Source organism: Heterocephalus glaber, unplaced genomic scaffold (assembly GCF_053883595.1).
Source record: "Heterocephalus glaber isolate CG9 unplaced genomic scaffold, H.glaber_assembly_v1.0 deba00000937, whole genome shotgun sequence".
Lineage (NCBI taxonomy): Eukaryota > Metazoa > Chordata > Mammalia > Rodentia > Bathyergidae > Heterocephalus > Heterocephalus glaber.
In genome coordinates, this window is record NW_028258173.1 from 12,185,950 (window position 1) to 12,206,004 (window position 20,055).

Here is a 20,055-nt window from a genome sequence, read left to right on the forward strand (position 1 = left end):
CACTTCCCTTTTCCTCTCTGTTTTCATTTCTCCTCCTTAGTAGCATTCATACTGCTCTGTTCTACTTCCTCACTACCCAAGAAAGCACAAAAGTAGACAGACCTTTTTCTCAAGAATCTTGTTACTTGTTATTGTCAGAATTATACATAAATATTTGTCAAAATTAATTTCCACACAAAATGAACATTTAAAAAATATTAAAATTACTTATAAACATTTATTCAGTAATTCTTAAAATAATGTTTCAAAAAGTCAAATATTTAAAAGCTGATATAATTATGCAAATGACAATTTAAAAAATAAGTGTTTATACTTTACTTTTCCAGGTGCAAAAGGTTTTACTAGATTTAGACATGCAGGCTATCAAAGATAACCAAGCTAAAAAATTAAGTGGTGGTCAAAAAAGAAAGCTTTCTGTAGGAATTGCTGTTCTTGGAAATCCAAAGGTAAATAAATATTAATTTTACTTAGGTTATTTTAAGTTATCTTAGATAAAAAACAGGCTATGGAAAGATATATGATATATGGAGTTTAAACATATACATTTATGGATAGATCAGAAATATTTAACATCATGATACTGGGGAATTAAAGGGGTGAATTTCAGTTATGTCTATAGTGTGTTATGGGGTGTGTGTGTGTGTGTGTTTGTGTGTGTATGTGTATGTGTGCTTGGAAAGATCTGACCGGGTACAGTGGCATATGCCTGTAGTACCATTATTCAGGAGGCTGAGGATAAGGTCTGGTTGAGCCCCAAGTTCAAGAGCAGCTTGGGCAATGTAGCAAGACCATGATTCAAGAAAAAAAAAAAATTAAAGGCCTAAAGAAAATAAGCCCCCCCCCCAAATTTCTTTGATGACAATAACAGTATTATTTTACTATTCTGCATATATTTTTAAAATATAGTTTAAGAGTTCATAATAAAAGTTAAGATAGAAAAAATGAAGAAATAGTTCAATTTCTTGCTGTCCTGTTCTTGGATTTTGCATGTTATTGTTTTGTGCTATTCTCTGTTCTATAGACACAGAGAAGCAGCTGATACATTGCCTTGCACAGTGCCAGAAAGCTCAGGTTGTATGCCTGATGCTTCGACCCTTACCAATGCCTACCGTCCTGCTATATCAGTCTTTTCTGCTACAGCTTGGGATGACTGGATTTATGTTAATCAATCTTCTGCCCAGCTCATACCACCATTTTTAAAATTAAAATTAGTCTTGAAACAAATTGCTTTTGTTGCAATATATAAGGTATACATCTCTAAAAAACAGTTGTTAACTTAGTTGTTAAGGACGATAAAAATTTACTTGTATTTATGTGATTGTTGTTATAGTAATAGCTTTTTATTATAGAAATTGGCCTTTTAAAACTATACTAGGGAAAATATTCAGTCATAATTTAAAAAATATATGCAGACTCAGATAAGAGTGGAAAACTGATCTAATGTATTTCTGATTGAAAGTAATTGGTGATGGAGAAGCTTTTCAGTAATCTACATCCTTTTAACACAGATACTACTACTAGATGAACCAACAGCTGGGATGGACCCCTGTTCTCGTCATATTGTTTGGAATCTTTTAAAATACAGAAAAGCCAATCGGGTGACAGTGTTTAGTACTCATTTCATGGATGAAGCTGACATTCTTGCTGGTGAGAGTTTTGCTTTATTTTTATTTTATTTATTTATTTATTTATTTTTGGTACCGGGGATCGAACTCGGGTCCTTGTGCTTGCGCAACAGGCGGCAAAACCACTGAGCTAAATCCCCGGCCCTCGCTTTATTTTTAAAGGATAAAGATATGGTCATGGGCCAAAAGGAAGATGAATATAAAAGTATTTGATCCTGAAAAATAAATAGAAATGGTTATCTCATTGTGTAGTTCCATCCAGATTTTTAAACTTCAAAAATTACATGTTTATGTTTTGGGTGTTCCCCAGATGATGCCACTCTTCAGCAGTTTCCTAGGAGAACTCATAGGCCTTAGCTCATGGTTATAATTTATTATAGTGAAAGGATATAAATTAGCAAATGAATTAGCAAAGGAATAAGTTATATGGGAGAAGCCAGATGTAAGCTTCCTAGAGTTTCTCTCATTGGAATCACCCATGATGCATTTAATTTCTCCAGGACTGAGTTGTAACTACATGTGTGAAATATTTTCTATCAGAAAAGCTTGTTGAAGACTCAGTGTCCAAAGTTCTTATTGAGTGCTGGTCATATAGGTACCCTCTGCATTATATTTAGCAAATTCTAGACTAACTGTTTGCTGCACAGCTTTATGCATATGCAGATGTAGGGAAACACATGAGTTCAGATATATATGGCAAGATCGAGGAGATTGAAATTCTGTAGCAACTTCTTTCAGTTTATAATATAATCTAATAAATTGAATAAGCCATTCATCTTTTTAGCAGTATCTTTGTTTTAAAAAGTAATTTCTGTTGCTTCTTTATACATCTGTTTATAAAGGAAACCTGTTAAAACTACAGCATTAATAAGCCTTGTGGGATGAGTGTGAACTATTTGCAGTAGTGTAAAGCAACTGTTCTTTAGAATCAGATTTGCCTGGTTATGGTTCCTGGCTTTGTTACATAATTGCTATGTGAAACATGTAAGAAGTATATTTTCTTGTTGCCTCAGGGTTCAAATCTGAAAAATTGGTACATAAATTGATGGTAATCTAGTATAGTCTTCATTAGATAGTTGTGTTTCTCATATAATAATTGGTAAAATGTTATTGCCAGTTATCACTGCTGTGATTAGAAATTGAAATGTAAATCTCTGCTTGCAGATAGGAAAGCTGTCATATCACAAGGAATGTTGAAATGTGTCGGTTCTTCAATTTTCCTCAAAAGTAAATGGGGGATTGGCTACCGCCTGAGGTACTATTCATTCTTTCTCAGTTTTATTCCTTATATTTATTCTTGGTCAACTGTTACTTTTAGCTTTTTCCTAGTGTGCCTTAGCCATTTTTTTATGCTAAATTTAAAGCATTCAGATTTTATTTTTCATCGTCTATTGATCATAAAAATTAGGATTTTTGGTTTTCTCTAGCATGTACATAGACAGATATTGTGCTACGGAATCTCTTTCTTCAGTGGTTAGACAACATATACCTGGAGCTACTTTATTACAACAAGATGACCAACAACTTGTGTATAGCTTACCTTTCAAAGACATGGACAAATTTGCAGGTACTACTTTTAGAATTTTGGTTGTTGAACAAGGATTTTACATTGAAAATAGGTTTTCTTGATTTCCTTTTTTGTTAATTTCCCTATGTAATTTCTCTGTTCCAAGGTGACCAGAGTTAATATTCTATTTCTGCTTTATTTTGTTTTTGAACTATACACCTGAACTTTACACCGATGTCTGTATTTTACAATATGCAAGAAATTAGATTATGTTGACTTAAATATAAGGAAAATATAAAAGTAATTGTGTGCTCAAAAATATTGGCACCATTTGCTTGTAGGCCTTCTGAAGATATATTATTAATTATGTATGTTTTTGAGTTATTTTCTAATTTCATGATTCCGTAATGAATTATGGTATTTTACTAAGACTTATTATTAATAATTATTTAAATTAGGTCATTGCTTTTCAGCTTTATAATAGAAACTCAAACTACGTCCCTCCTTTCTCTTCTTAGGGGTCATTTCACAGCAAACAGAATATAAATGATGTAGGTATGCTGTGCAGAAGTCCCATGGCATTTATTTAGTAATTAGGAATATATTTTCTATAGTAGTTTAGTTGGTTTATTCAAAAAGAAAAGAAGTCACTAATGTTATTGGTCAACTTTCCCATTGCTAGGACACAATACTTGACATCTACAACCTAAAGGAGAAGTTTATTTGGCTCCTGGTTTTAGAGGATTCAGTCCATGGTTGGCTAGCTCCAAGACAGTGAACATTGTGGCAGAAGGGCATGGTGGAGCAAAGTTCCTGAGTTCATGGGATCCATGAAGCAGAGTAGGAGAACAGCACCAGAGAGAAGGGACCAGTGGCCAGATATAGACCACAAGGTCACTCTTCCATGACCCACCCAGACATGCCCAGAAGTGTGCTTTACTAATCCCCTAGGTCAGTGGTGGTGGTGAACCTTTTAGAGCTTTTAATGATAAAAAAACAGCCAATTGAGGCACGCATGCCATAGGTTTGCTACCACTGCTCTAGATGTTTCTTGATCCAGTCAAGCTGATAGTCACTATCAACAGTCACACTAATTAATTGAATTGATGTATGTATGCCAAGTACCTTGTTTGTGATCCAGTCTACTTGTACCTACCTGTTCTTTAATAACATATATACAGTGCTTTATTTTATCCCAGATGCTAGACTCTGCCTTTTACAATTATTAGTTTAATCATCCCAATATTTCTCTTTTTTTCCCCATTTTTTTCTTTTTCACCCCAATATTTCAACAAGTGTGTGAGAGAAATACTATTATTGCTTATATTTTATAAATGAGGAAATAAAAAGAAAAATTAGGGAACTTGCCCACAGCCCAAAGTTAACACAGGTGGAAAGTGGTGGAGCTGAGTTGTGAACCCAGGCAGCCTGGTTCCAGTACTCACATTTTTTTCATTTTATTGCCTTTTGTGTTTTTTGATAGATTGTTACAGTATTTCATTGGATTTCTAAGTATGTTCTGGGAAGAGCAAGGGTGGATCCTAAGACCTCTTGAAGGAATTCATGAGGCCAACACTTTTTTTCTAATACAAAGATGTTATTTTTCCCTTTTAACCTGCAGCTTCTTATATACAGTGTTTTCTAGAGATTGCATAACATGTATTATCAGCACATACTGGATATAGAAACAGGACATACTGAATATAGAAACAAATATGAGAACTCATCTGTCCCCTGTTAAGACAGATATTAAAAAGATAAAAGTGTAATTTTCACATTGGTTTCTTTTGTTCTAAAAATATCCCTTTTAAAATAAATAGGTTTATTTTTATTTAAAAAAGAGTAAGTTCTTAAATGATTTCCTTTTTTAGTAATGTTATTTAAACCTTTAATATAGTAACAGTTTCAGTTTTAATTTCAAGTTATAAATGTTTATTAGTTTTAGTTTATAATATGATAAATATCTAATGGCTATATTCTCATAAAGAAAATCTTTTTGGGGTCCTTAGCAATTTAGAATATTAAGTGTCCTGAGTCAAAAAAGTTTGAAAAATACTGTGCTAGCTGAGTAAATTTAGTCATATTCTATTTTTAAGTATTTTAGAAAAGTTAGGATAGTATGCTTACTTATACACCATACTTTCATTATTTTTTTCTTTTAGGTTTATTTTCTGCTCTAGACTTTCATTCAAATTTGGGTGTTATTTCTTACGGTGTTTCCATGACAACTTTGGAAGATGTATTCTTAAAGCTAGAAGTTGAAGCAGAAATTGACCAAGCAGGTAAAAACAGGATTAAGAAAACATTTTAGACAATGAACCAAGCAGATCATTTAAAAGACAAATAATTATATAAGCATGTGAAGTTTGTATTATTTTAGGAAGGGAAATGCAGAAATAAGTAAAAAAGTTATTGAGATATTTATAAAACTGAAAAGTATAGAAAGGAAATAGCTAGATGTTCTTGGAAAGCAGTGAACTTAAATTGTATTATCAGAGATGACTTTGTTGAGAAGATACTTGGTCTGAGACTTGGATGACAAGAAAAATCCAGGGATGCAAATTTTTAGGACAAAATTTTTCTGATGAAGAGAACTGCTTTTGCAGGAGTGTTAATTAAGGAATGAGTTGGGTGTCTTTGAGGGAAAAAAAGACCACTAATGGTGGAGTCATGGAAAAGATAATAAACATTAAAGACAGAGGGTAGTCAAAGAACCAGATCATGTTTTGCCAAAGAACATTTGGAAAAGAATTTTATTTTCTTTGTGCAATGTGATACTATCAGAAAGTTGTAAAAGCAAAGGAATAGTATGATTTTACTTGCATTAAAAAAAATGCCTTCCATTTGTTCAATAATTAGCACATTTTAAAGGAAGAGTACAAGGAGGAAGACCAGTTAGAATCCTATTACCATTAATTTTAGCTTGAACGGGGCTGGTGGTAAAATAGGAAGAGAACAGATTTGGGTTATTGTAGTGACGACATGCTGATGGATTGTTAGGGTTTCAGGAAAGGGAGTAATCAAGTATTTGAGTTGAGGACTGGGAAAGGGATTGCCCTTTCCTGAGAATGGGGAAGGAATGGGTTTGTGGAAGGAAAGAATTCAGGCCTGAATTTTGGCTGTATTATTTGAAATGTAGCTGGAACTAAGTAAAGCTGTTAGGGCTGAAGATATATATTTTGAAGTTAAGTATAGATGGTGTCATGGAATTGGATGAAATCACTTAGTTAGAAAGTATAGGTAAGATTAAAGGGCCAAGCCCTGAGGCTGAGGAGTGGAGAATCCAGAAGAGGCTGCTTAAAAAGGAATAATTGCTGTTTTATTTTCCTTTCTTCATGGAAGAATGGATATACAAAGGCTTGAAAAAAATGGTGTTTTGAGAAGGTAGAAGTATAAAGTTATTAATCATTTACTGAGAAGAATAAACTGAATAGAGTTTTGGGAACAGAAGACAATGAGATATTTGATAGTTTGGAAGACAGTAGTGACCTTGATCAGAGCAGTTTCAGTGTTATGGTAAGGAGGAAAGCTGGAGCTATGTGGTCCAAGGTAAGAATGTGAGTTGAGGAAACTGAGAATTGAAAGTTAGCAAGATGGTTGGGTGGTAGGTCAGGAGCACAAACAGAACCTGGGAAGTTAGTTCATAGTCATAAAAAGAGTTGAGATGCTTCACATACACACTTTGCGTGTGTGCTGAGTGGCTGATGATGAAAATCATTGTGAGATCAAGGTCATGAATAAAATCATGAATATACCAAGAGTTAAACTTCCATCATGTTGAAATACAAAATACAAAAAAAATTATCACTGGAATTTTATTATTTTTGGTTTGGGTAGTCAAATTATAAAAGGTTGGAAATAGTATATAGAAAAAATTTGTCAGTATTACTGAATGTATAATTATTACTGTGGTCATAGACTTATGATACCAGATAGTCACTTTCAAGTACATTTAGTGGAGAAGCAATGTATTTTTAAAATTTTAGTTTTTCTTTTTGATTAACATGTAATAAGTTTACATAGTTATGGTAGAAGCAGTGTATTTGGGATCCTTCTGTTTTTATGTCTAGATCAAAGAAGGTTGATCTTAAATGCTATTTTTATGCAATTTTGTAGCTCTTCCTTCTTCTGAAAATCTGAAATGATACAAACTGTATGAATTCAAACTAAAATATTTTATTGAAAGTCTTACAGCCTTAATGCAATTAAATAAATAAAAATGAAAACACTTCCAGAAGTTTTTGGATAATATTCTATTGTGGGTGCTGCAATACTGAACTATATAAAAATTAATATATGGTACAAACTAAACTTGCATTTTTATAATATTCAAACTAAAATATGTATATATTCATCATAATATATTGGCCATATCATTCTTCCTAAAGTTGTTTGACTAGTATATTCACTTTCATATTGCCTTAACAGTCAATATCTTTCTGCATTTAAAGTCTGGGATTTTTTTAAAATTTAAAATGCTCAATCATCAGTTGTGTATCATTTTATTCTTGTCATTAAATTAATATCACTTGTCCTTTGACTCATAGAATTTCAATATAAAATACATAAAGAAATTTTTATTCTAATTACATTTAGAATATTCAAATGTAATTGAAAATAATGTAAAAAGTAAATCTGAATGACATTTTATTCACATTACTGAGTTGGTTATATTAACACATTAGTGGAGCTGGGGATTTAGCTCAGTGGTTCCACTGCCTGCCTCGCAACTGCAAGGTTCTGAGTTCGATCCTCAGTACCAAAAAAAAAAAAAAAAAAGACCTCAACTGTGAGATGGTAGTAACCTATCTGATCACACTGTCATTGATTATGCGTAACTTCATGAGTGCCAGGAAATAGTATCAAGCTAGACATTTAGCTCATAACTCTTTCAGAGTGTGAAGCTGAAGAAAGTCTGACAGTTGGCTGTCAACTGAGAAATGGCAGGGAGAAAGAGGGAAGTCAGTTGTTTGATGAGGACACGATGTTAAATTGTAGTCAGAGGGAAAAATTCGCATGTGTTTTGAATGTTGTACAGTTGCAGAGATAAAAAAAATCTTAAATATGAGTATGCAACCAGTTTGGCTCTGAGCTATTTATATAATACAGTACATCTATTTTGTATCTGGCTTCTTTTATGTAATACTATTTTTATGATATTAACCGTATTTTTTATATGTAGCTGTACGGTATTTTTTTCATTTTCATTGTGTTAAATCATTCTCTTGATATAATTTACAACTGTTCATTCACCTTTTGGTAGACATTTGATTCATTGTAGTTTGTGAGTATTCTGGATATGGCTTTCTTGAGAATGTACATGTGTTTTGGGGTCCCTGTATACATATCTCTATTGGGGTTACGCCTAATAGGGGATTTCCTGGATCATAAGATATGCATACATTCAGCTTTTATTGATAGTGCCAAAATATATGAGAGTTCCATTTGTTCCACATCACTGGCAGATGTGTGCTTCTTTAAAAGTGACATGCTTCTGAAAGTTTTCACCTTTTTAAAGGATATACCACAATTTTCTTTTTATTTTGGCAAATAGATTTTAGTGTATTTTCACAGAAGCCACCAGAGGAAGAAATGGATTCAAAGTCTTTCGATGAAATGGAACAGAGCTTACTTATTCTTTCTGAAACCAAAGCTTCTCTAGTGAGCACCATGAGCCTTTGGAAGCATCAGGTGTCTACAATAGCAAAGTTTCATTTTCTTACCTTGAAACGTGAAAGTAAATCAGTGAGATCAGTGTAAGTATCATTATTCTTTTGCCTGAGGTGTTGGATTTTACAGATACAAATTGGATTTCCTATCTTAATTTTTTAAATGTTGGCATATGTAAATAACCTATATAGTTTTGAATGATTAAAATAATTTCACAATGTTAGAGAAAGTAATTATAGTAAATTTATCAAAGATTCCTAGAGCTTTTTCTGTTTTAAACTAGCATTTGCCATCTCATCTATAAGATGAAGTGACAGTTCACACTACTTGTATAATTTTTGTATTATTGTCATTGGCTCTATTTTTTTACATTTATATTTCTACACTACCTTTAATTCACCCATTAGTAAAGTTTTTAATCTCTTGTAAATAGTAGGAAAATAAATTTTAACTATCAGATGAAGAAACATATAAAGAAAGCTAACTAGTAGAGATGGGATCAAAATAAGATATTGACTTAGATTTAACCTTTCTCATTTAGTACACTCTATCCCTAGGGTGCTAGGAATTGACTTATTTGGAAATAACAGATTACTTTCATGTACTGTACCTTCAGTTAATAATCAAAAATAAGAGTATTGCTATATGTTACAAATATGCTGATTTGCCTTTTTTAGTAAATTTATTCCAGTACCAAACAAATGTCATTTAAGTACTTGATTTATTCCTGCATCAGTGTTAACAAAAAAAAATATGTATTTAAATCAGCATGTTTAAATTTATTTAGTTGAATTACCACACTGAAAGTACTCTAGAAAACAATAGAAGTCCCTTCACTTAGACTGCTATAATAAAATACCATATCTATCTATAGATTAATACCATAGATTTGGCCATGTAAGCAACAGAGATTTATTTTTTCTCACATTTCTGGAGGCTAGAAGTCTAAGATCAAAGTGCCTGCATGATAAAGGCTCACTTCTTGCCTTGCAGAAAGCCACCATCTCATTGTGCACTCACATGACTTCTCTTGTGAATGAGCGAGAGAACATACAAGTGAGCACACTCACATGTGCTCTGGTGCCTCTTTTATGGGGCAGCAAACATGAGGACCACACCTTCAGGCCTTCATCTACCCAAATTACTTTCCACTTTGAAATATCATCAGGTTAGGGATTAGAGTTTCAACATGTAAATTTGAAGGGTCACATCCAATTCAAAACAAAAAATGTCATGTGGACAAATACATTTAGGAAATGTTATATATTATGTCTATTAAAAGTTGTTCATTAGTATATAAGAATACCTGAGAGATACCATGATGAAAACTTTAACTTTGTTTAACCTGGTGATTACAAATAATGTCTAAGCCTGATTTTTTTCCTTACCTAAAGCACCAATTACCTTATTTTACAGTTGTATTTAAATGTATTATGCTTTAGGAAATCATGATTTAAATAGATTTAAAGAATGGAACCAAGAGATGGAAGGAGGAGAAAGGAAGAGGAGAGAGAGGGTGTATGAAAAGAATTAAAATGTGTCATGTGCCTGTACCAACTCCCACTATGAATGTAATCATTACATACTGAAAATATATACAAAAAAAATAAAAAGCATTCTGGCAAGGAGGTATGGGGCTTTGTACTCAGTGACCAGAGAGGGCCTTTCCAAGATGTTCAATTGAAATACAGAATTTAAAAAAGAAATGAGTGTTCCTAATTATGAAGTATCAGAAAATTATAAATTATTAAATAAGATGTGATGATCTAAGCTCTCCAAATACATGTGACATTTAACATCTAATGTAGAGATATTTTGTAGGACAAGTAGATATCTTCCAGATGGAAGGGCTTCGTCGTGTATTGCTGAGAGGTGAAACAACAGTTAATGTGATTAAATTATGATTAAGATGGAATTTTAAGGATATCATTTTTTCACTGTATTTTTTATTTCCTTCTCTGTATCTAAGTATTATTGTCAGTGTATGGAAAATAAATGATTAGAATAGAGGAAGGGCAGGAAGTACTATAGTTCCTTCAGAAAAATAGAGACAAATATTTGTAACAATGTGTGATTCTTCAGCAATTACAACTGCATGTTTACATACTCTAATAATTTAGAGGGATAGATCTAAAATATACTTTCATAAACTTTTTTCCCTCTCCTCACCGACACTTTTAATTTTGTCATTTAATGATGGCTTTTTCTCCAGTATTATCATAATGTTATGTTCAATAGTAGGTCTTTTTAAAGGATTTTCCTTTTAACTGTCTGAGGTTTAAATCTATATCAGTATAAAAAAAGATTTTAATAGAATTATGTATTGCTAAACCTTGGTTTTTTTTTCTTTTCAGTTTGCTTCTGCTTTTAATTTTTTTTGCAGTTCAGATTTTTATGTTTTTGGTACATCACTCTTTTAAAAATGCTGTGGTTCCTGTCAAACTTGTTCCAGACTTATATTTTCTAAAACCTGGAGATGAACCTGATAAATACAAAACAAATCTGCTTCTTCAAAATTCTACTGGTGAGAGTGTGTGAAGGTCTGTGAATGTGTTGGTTGGGCAGGAGGTTGTGGGGTAGATACAGTTCAGAGATTGGGATTTTAGAAATACTTAAGGTAAAAGCATGGTGTGCCTGCAAATAATCTAAATTGAACAAAATATTTACCTTATTGATGCTGAATAGTATATTATAGAAATGGGAGTTTGATTTAAATGTACTGATAGTTTAAAATATATTCTATAATAAAATGTACTTGATAGTTTAAAAATATTCTAATTTTTACTACTTAAATCATTAGATTCCTTTTTTAGAAGAGTAGCAACATTGTTCTTAGCATGCTTTTTCTCAAAGTTCATGATGGGCAAAACTGGCTTGAAGTTGTAAAATTTTCTTTAGAAAGAGCTACGATGTATAATATAAGTGCACTTATACATCTACATAGAAATACTTAATCCTTTCAACAACTATCTGAAAAATGTGTTAAAACTAAGAAAGCATAGCCTTAGATATAAATATCTGTAATCAAATATATTAAATATGGAGTTGATATTTTTAGAGTTGGTGTTGGTGTTTTTACCATATAATACATAATTGTGAAGCAGGAAAACACATTTTTAAGTATATAAACTTGAGAAGAATTTAAATGAATAAACTAACGTAGGGTTCTGATTTTCAGAACCTTAAAACCGAATGCAAAACTTTATTCCTGCATGATCAATTGCTTTACAACTCCTCCTATCCACGTAGATAGCTTATACTTTCAAGGTTCTTGAAAAGATTAAAAATTAGTACTGCTAAAATCTGATGCTAAGTGTATTTCACAACCTTTATTCTTTTTCAGGAAGGTCCATTTAAGGTAAAAAATTACTCTTAAATAGAAAATGCTATGTTTTGTACTTTTTTTTTCTTTTACTTAGAATTGCTTTGGGTTTTAATGTGTATCTTGGGATAGTACATGCATCTCAAAATCTTTCCCTTGGTTCTAGGCCATAGAGAATGTAGATGAAGACCTAATTATGTGTTTGAATAGAGAATGTAGATGAAGACCTAATTATGTGTTTGAATATGTTGACATAGTTAAGGCACTTGGTACTTATAACACTTGTCTGCCCAAAACATACAAAACTCCTTTAGGAAGTAAAGTTACTGACCCTGGTTTATACCTTTCTGACTTTTGCTGCTTATCCTGTTACTTAAAATTGCCAGTTGGATTTTCATTTTCATTATGTATTTGAATTTCAAGTGACTATTATAGGGGATTTTTCAGTGTTATTAATAATTGTAGCAGCAGCAGCAGGTACAGTTTGCACAATTACTGAGTGCCAGGTTCTGTTCATATCCCTATTTATAAGTCATTCATTTAATTCTCATGATTACTGTACATGTAAAGCAGATACACTTATTGTCCTCACTTTGTGAAAGAAGAAACTTGGGTCCAGAGCATCTAGGTAACTAGCTTGAAGGACAGATAATGTAAGTGGTAAAACTTGGATTTGAATGTAGGCTAACTGGCTCAAGTCAGCGCTCTTAATCATATCTTAGCTGATGAAGATAAAACATTTCTCTAAAAAGAGAAGCATCTTTCTATTGTTATTAAAAGTCTATTCTGTCTTATCTAAACTGATTCTTTATTATTTGCTTATTTTCTAATATCAGAATCAGATATCAGTGATCTTACTAACTTTTTCACATACCAGAACATAATGGTGACGATGTTTAATGACAGTGACTATGTGTCTGCTGCTCCCCATAGTGCAGCTTTAAACGTGGTGCATTCAGAAAAGGTAAGAGTAGTGCATGTGAAAGAACACTCGTTTAGGAGTAATAAAAGATTAAACTATTTTCTCTAAAATTATTTGCCGAATTGACCTCATTAGTTGGAAATTAGAATCTACTTTTAGAAAAGCTAGCTGTGTTTATTGTTGATATATTTTATGCCTGATAAGTGACCAATATATAAAAGTAAAAGAAATTTTATTTTTATACTGTTGCATAAAAAGTATGCTGTACATTCCAAGCCAGGTTATTTTTATCTATCATTGAGTATTGTCTGATTTGTTGAAGTAGCTTTTATGAGAAGCTGGTGAGAAAAGATCGGTACATAGCAATAGTATATCTACTTATATGAAGTATGTAATTACTCTTTTTTTAAATTATAGGACTATATTTTTACAGCTGTTTTCAACAGTACTATGGTTCATTCCTTACCTGTATTGATGAATATCATTAGTAACTACTATCTTTATCATTTAAATGTGACTGAAACCATCCAGATCTGGAGTACCCCATTCTTTCAAGTAAGCAAAGATACATATAGATAAATATCATGAGCGTACCATACTTTATTCATCATATATATATCTCCACAGAGGTTCTGTTTTGGTACTGCTATTTTTATAAAACAATTATATTTTATAGTGCTTGCTTGGGCAGTATCACAACAGTTTTAGAAAGTTTGTTGCCCCCACCCAAAAAAACCTCTCGTACTCAATAATTTTTTTACTCCTCATTGTCTTTCATCCCTACCCCTAGACTCTCATATACTAGAATTTGGAGCAGCTTCTACAATGTCACGTAGCATAAATTAAGAAATTGGCTTTATTGCTATATATCAAAACTCAAAAGGCTAGAGAGAACAAGGCGGTTGTCATCTCAGGGAATGCTGTGTCAGGGCCAAGGTGTCTGCTAGACACACTATGGGTTCTGTACCCTGCCCCATGAGTATATCTTCTTACAGAAGAAGGGTAAGAGAATGGCCTTATGGGAGTTGCAGGATGATAAAATACCTTTTGTAATTTGCATTTGAGATGCCAGCTATTTACTGACTTGTCAGGGAAAGTTAGTTGACTGTAGCTGGATCATCCCAATGCTAGGGGCTTTGGCAACTGTAAGGAATAGTGACTTCCCGCCTGGGAGTTGTTGGTTCCATAGGAGCCTGAGCTTGAGGAAAGAAAGACATCTCAGGATCCCAGCAGGCCTATAGTCCACACAAGTGAAGAGTACCAAACATCATCCCTAGATATTTTTTATCATTGTATAGGACAACTAGTGGACATACTAATTGCTTTTCATACATAATACTACTTTTTGTTAAATGGTGAAGTTTAACTTACTTTCCAGATTTTTTGTGTCATAGCAAAGAAAATGGAATGCAGTGATTTGTTGAGGCTTATATAGCTATGTAACTAGTGACAGAGTTGGTACTTACAGTCCACCACCACCTGTTAATAAGCCTGCAGCCCATCCTTTCATACAGGCTTTGCTTGGGGTAGATATCCTAATGTGCTCCTTCAGAGGTTTTGCTATTCTTTTAGGATGTTGTAAGATGATATAAAGTGATTCTTAGTTGTATTTCTTATTCTCTGTTTGTCTTTCAGGAAATTACTGACATAGTTTTTAAAGTTGAGCTATATTTTCAAGCAGCTTTGCTTGGAATCATTGTTACTGCAATGCCACCTTACTTTGCTATGGAAAATGCAGAGAATCATAAGGTAATAACTCAGTTAAAAATGAAGGTCTGGGGCTGGGGATTTAGCTCAGTGGTTCTGGTGCCTGCCTTGAAAGCGCAAGGTCCTGAGTTTGATCCCCGGTACCAAAAAAAAAAAAAAAAAAAAATGAAGGTCTGGATTACTAATAGAAGTGTCATAGAAATAACCTATTTTCATGATTTGCAAATATTAAATATAATTATTATTTTAGGAATAAATTAAGATTATAAATATACTGTATTTATTATATAACTAATAATATCTGTCACTTGAATACCTTTTATATGCTTTAAAATTATATCCTCTAATCTGTACAACAAAAGTTTTATTTTACCTATTTTATAGATCAGGAAATAGAGTATGGGATTCTTCTTATAATTTCCTCAGTTTGAGTCTGTTTGAATGGTGGATTTGAGAACTGACCGGGATCTTTATGTCTTGTTGTTTTGTTTTGGTTTTTTTTTATTTTACTTTTGATTACTGGCATCAAACCCAGGGCCAGTTTACCACTGAGCTACATTTCCGATTCTTTTTATTTTTTATTTTGAGACAAGGTCTCATTAAATTGCTGACTCTGATCTCAAACTTGCATTCCTCCAACTTCAAGTTCCCAAGCAGCTGGGATCGTAAGTGTGCATCACTAAGCCTGGCTGCTCTTTATGTTCTTACCTGGGACACTTGCCTGGTTTTCCTTGATAACCTTTAATAGAGTGTTTTGAATGTACAAGGCACTTACTCCTTGTTATGTGAAAAAAAAAAAAAAGTGAAAAATGATTTCATCACTACAGCCTAGGAAAAGTCCCTAAGTTTACAGAGGTTCTTTGGTGGTATTTGTTTCACTGTCTTTTCTGCACCTTTCTCTGGGGTTTTCCTTCAGACATATAATGATTGCACAGTCTTTTGGCTATTCAAAGTCTTCTACTATATCACTGGATTGAATTATATCTTACTTCTCTAATCAAAATGTATCAATCTATAATGTTTCCATAATGATCTTAATTTGAAAACAAGATTACCTGAACTAATTTACAGGATATGATGAATAATGAGCTTAAGCTCATTTTTATGTTTTAAAGAAATTTAAGTGTATTTTAAAAAATTCTAGTATATTTTTAAAAATTTTATTGCAAATTAATGTAAAAGTAATACATAAGTCTCAGATTTTTAAAAATATTCAAGTTTTGTGTTATGAGTATATACATGTTTGTAGTAATTTAGAAAATGTAGAAATGTATAAAGATAAAATTCCATTATGCCACCACTCTAAGCTAAAATTTATTAGATGCTTACATTTTTTCAACTTAAACCTCTTTAAATTAAACTTCATTTTGAGATAATGACAGATTAATTTTCACATGTCAGAAATGATACACCAGGATCCTGTGAATTCTTAACTCATTTCTGAAAAACTAGCATCACAAATATTGACATTGATACAGTCATGGTACAGGGATTGTTCCTGTTGCTCTTCTTTAGCTACACATCCCCCTTTCTTTTTCCTCTGTATCCTGGGGAGACCATTAACCTATTCTCCATTGTTATAATTTTGATAATTTCAAGAATGTATGAATGAAATCGCAGTATGTATTCTTTAAAAATTAGCTTTTTCCCCTCAGTGCAGCGATGGCAAACCTTTTAAAGCTTTCAGTGATACAAAAAACCCACTGTGGAACCACCCCTGCCTCAGCATAACTCCCTAATGCTTTTTGAAATTCACCCAATTTATATGTATCAATAGTTCATTTGCTTTTGTTGTGTAGTATTTCTTGGTGTGTTTATATCTTAAATTTGTTTATTGCCTATGAAACAACATATGGATTGTTTCTACTTGACATTATTATGAATACAGTGGCTATAAACATTTGTATCCAGGTTTTTATGTGAACCTATGTTTTTATTTCTCAAGGATAAATGCTGACTTGGTGGTTGCATGTTTAGTTATATAAGAAAATGACAATTTTTGTTCCAGAGTGGATACACCATTGTATATTCCCACCAGCGGTGTATGAATGATGAAAGCTTGAATTCTCTAAAATAATTACACTTGACTTGGTTTATGTTTTTAAACTTGTATTGGAATTAACATATATCTCATGTTCCTATATTCATTGAACATAAAACTTGCTCATGTGTTTCCTTTTCCTTTTTAGCTCATCTTTATATTTCTTGGTTCCCTTGTCTCTATAGCCTGCTCTTTGGTGTAAAACTTTTAATTTTTAGGAGTAGATGTTTTTATAGATGGAAGAAATCAGTTAAGACTGTTAGGTATTTGGATTTGTAAAAGAATTTTTGAATTTTAAATTAAATAATGAGAGTATGAGATAGGAAAACTATGATTATTTACTCTTACTGTTAATATACGTGAAAATTTTACTTGTGGTAGATATATTATTTGTATACAAAGTTTTACAATCTGAAGCCCTGTGCAAAGCTAGAGATATTTGGCAGTTTATTAGGGTTTATATTAAAGAGTAATTTTTGCAAATGGGAACCCTTTTCCTATTTAAAAATATCTTTCCATCTGTTTCTGCAGATTTACAAAAGCAAGTATTTAGCTTTGAACAGCCATAACCTCCTTGACACCTTTTGACTTATTTTACTGTATCCTTATTTTTAAAATTTTTGTTGAGTTTGTTGCATGTCAGAAATAATGAGCCAAATTAAGTACTAAGTGGCATCTCTAGTATCAGGAGGATTTTTAGTACCTATAGGCCTAGAATGTCACCTTTTTTGTTTTATTGATATAAAATTAAGAGTTCTACAATGATTTGATATTTTTTTCTTTGTAAAATATCTAAAGTTATATTATTTTCTTTTTAATTTTTAGATCAAAGCTTATACACAACTTAAACTTTCAGGTCTTTTGCCATCTGCATATTGGATTGGACAAGCTATTGTTGATATGCCCTTATTTTTTGTTGTTCTTATTTTGATGCTAGGAAGCTTATTTATATTTCATCATGGATTATATTTTTATGCTCTGAAATTCCTTGCTGTGGTAAGTTAACGTCAATTGTACTCAGGCTATTTATACATAAGATGTTACCTAAAAGCTAATTATACACAACACTATGAGTAATATGGATATTAATTATTTTTGAAAAGAAAATAGAGCCAGTGTTTATTGTATATGATATGTACAATCAATTCAATTTTTATTACTATCAGTGATTTTTAAAAATAATAGCTTACTACCATTAAAATTAATTTCTTGAAACAGGTATACTGGAGATTATGTACATACTTGTGTGTAATCATTCACACTTAAATGTATTCTTCCAATATCAAGTCTTCCTTGTCTGTTTTTATGCTTGAGCATAATTTTACAAGGAAGGAGTTCTTTTATTCCATAATTCAGGATGTGGCTTAAAGGACAAAGAAAAAGTCTAATTCACATTTTTGTTCACATGTAAATGATCGATGATAGATCCTTTCATTAAATGAATTTTGTAAGGAGAAGGGAAAACAGAGCTAAGTGAGGTTTGTTGAAAGTAAAATTATCAGTGTTGTTGAAGATCATGCTGAATTTGTATATTAATTTTTGCCAAATAAATAATAAATGCTTCTCTTAAAACTGATATTAAGGCATTAAGTGTGGTATATTAAAATACTAGCTCATAGTTGATGGAGAGGGATAAAGTCGTAGCCAGCTACACTTCATTTTTACAATAAAACAATGAGAGGTAACATTTTTCCAGGTATAAAAAAACTACAAAGTATTCGGTTTAAATGACTTATTCAGGACTGTATTAATAATGAATTTTAAAAAGTATTATTTTAATTGATTTAGAAGAAGTGATGATAACTTTTCAGGTAACCACAATTTCAGTTTTTGGAATGATCTATTGAATACAATATGAAGAATAATTATTAATATTTTAATATGATTATATTTTATATCATATGTATTACTGACTATTCATACTTTTACAGAAATGTACACATTTCTGATTTACAGGTTTTTTGCCTTATTGGCTATGTTCCATCAGTTATTCTTTTCACTTATATTGCTTCTTTCACCTTTAAGAAAATTTTAAATACCAAAGAATTTTGGTCATTTATATATTCTGTGGTAAGTCAAATTTTATATTATTTCAGTGTTTCATAGCAGATTGTTTTAAAGTCATGAACTCGTTCGTGATTACAGTAAAAAATATTACATGTCTTTTATAAGTGCATAATTGAGATGGAGAACTAGCAACATATTTTTATGTTTATCTTCCACATCATCCATTCAATGAAGGGATGATATTAAAAGCATTTAACAACTAGTGTGTGGTAAAGATACTAGCCACAAACAGTTAGTACTATGTGAACATGTTGATGTTTCCTGGCTAGTATAATCTCTGGCTCCATGTTTTATTAGATGATTAGAAACAAAGTTAATATCGAGGCCCCAGTTTATAATTAAGTTGTTTGTGTGAAGTTTTTAAACACTTACCACTTATTTTCTTATTTTTTTCTTTAGACAGCGTTGGCTTGTATAGCAATCACTGAAATAACTTTCTTTTTGGGATACAAAGTTACAGCTGTTTTTCATTATACCTTTTGCATAGTCATTCCAATCTACCCACTTTTAGGTTGCCTCATTTATTTCATAAAGGTGAGTTTTGAGGTATTTTGATATTTTAAAGCATAAATACATATTGCCTAATTTTTGAGATCTTAGTTTTTGTACTGAAAATAGTGAAATGCATCAGGTTAAGGTTAACTGCTGCTACTGGATAAACTATTCTTAATGCAACAACTAAAATAATTATTGTTAATGCAACAACTAAAAATAATAATTATCCAGTCAAATGTATCCAGTTATAAATTGTTAAAGTAGGACTGTGTCCATTAGATTTTCTTTGCTGCTCAAATGTTATACATGGTATATATAATTAGAAGTATAATCGAGTTTTAGTCAGTATATGATTTTAGAAGTTTTTAAAGGGTCAAATAATATATATAAAGGGATGAGAGAAAATAAAGTGTAAGAGCTTTTGTCCAAGAAAAAATAAGCAGATTTATTAAAATGCATAATTGAAAGAAATTTCCATGTGATTAGAAAACAATTAGATTATGAATTCTTGATTTAGGATTGCTGATTATTTCTATTTACCATCCCTCCCTCTTTTTTTGCTTTCAGTTTAATATACTTAACTTATGCCTACTTACATAAAAGTATTTTAGAGCAAGGAAGATTTTTAATTTAAATACAGATAGCTTGTTAATATGAATAGCTAACCTATTCATAGAGAATACAGGTTTGCTGAACTAT

General features: G+C 31.7%; 1 protein-coding gene across 5 annotated transcripts in view; it reads left to right on the forward strand.

The window, feature by feature from the left end:
- Window positions 1-20,055, forward strand: part of Abca5 (ATP binding cassette subfamily A member 5) — a 67,577-nt gene that overhangs the window by 31,786 nt on the left and 15,736 nt on the right. For 4 of the 5 annotated variants that reach the window (XM_087208565.1, XM_087208569.1, XM_087208566.1 and 1 more), the window contains exons 14-26: window positions 327-446; window positions 1,509-1,647; window positions 2,790-2,880; window positions 3,053-3,192; window positions 5,295-5,414; window positions 8,687-8,888; window positions 11,157-11,326; window positions 12,961-13,088; window positions 13,464-13,601; window positions 14,682-14,795; window positions 17,620-17,790; window positions 18,751-18,864; window positions 19,261-19,395. In XM_087208565.1, the coding sequence (XP_087064691.1) occupies window positions 327-446; window positions 1,509-1,647; window positions 2,790-2,880; window positions 3,053-3,192; window positions 5,295-5,414; window positions 8,687-8,888; window positions 11,157-11,326; window positions 12,961-13,088; window positions 13,464-13,601; window positions 14,682-14,795; window positions 17,620-17,790; window positions 18,751-18,864; window positions 19,261-19,395 (1,782 nt within the window). The remainder of the gene's footprint in view (window positions 1-326; window positions 447-1,508; window positions 1,648-2,789; window positions 2,881-3,052; window positions 3,193-5,294; window positions 5,415-8,686; window positions 8,889-11,156; window positions 11,327-12,960; window positions 13,089-13,463; window positions 13,602-14,681; window positions 14,796-17,619; window positions 17,791-18,750; window positions 18,865-19,260; window positions 19,396-20,055) is intronic. The other variant, XM_087208570.1, reaches the window with a different exon arrangement.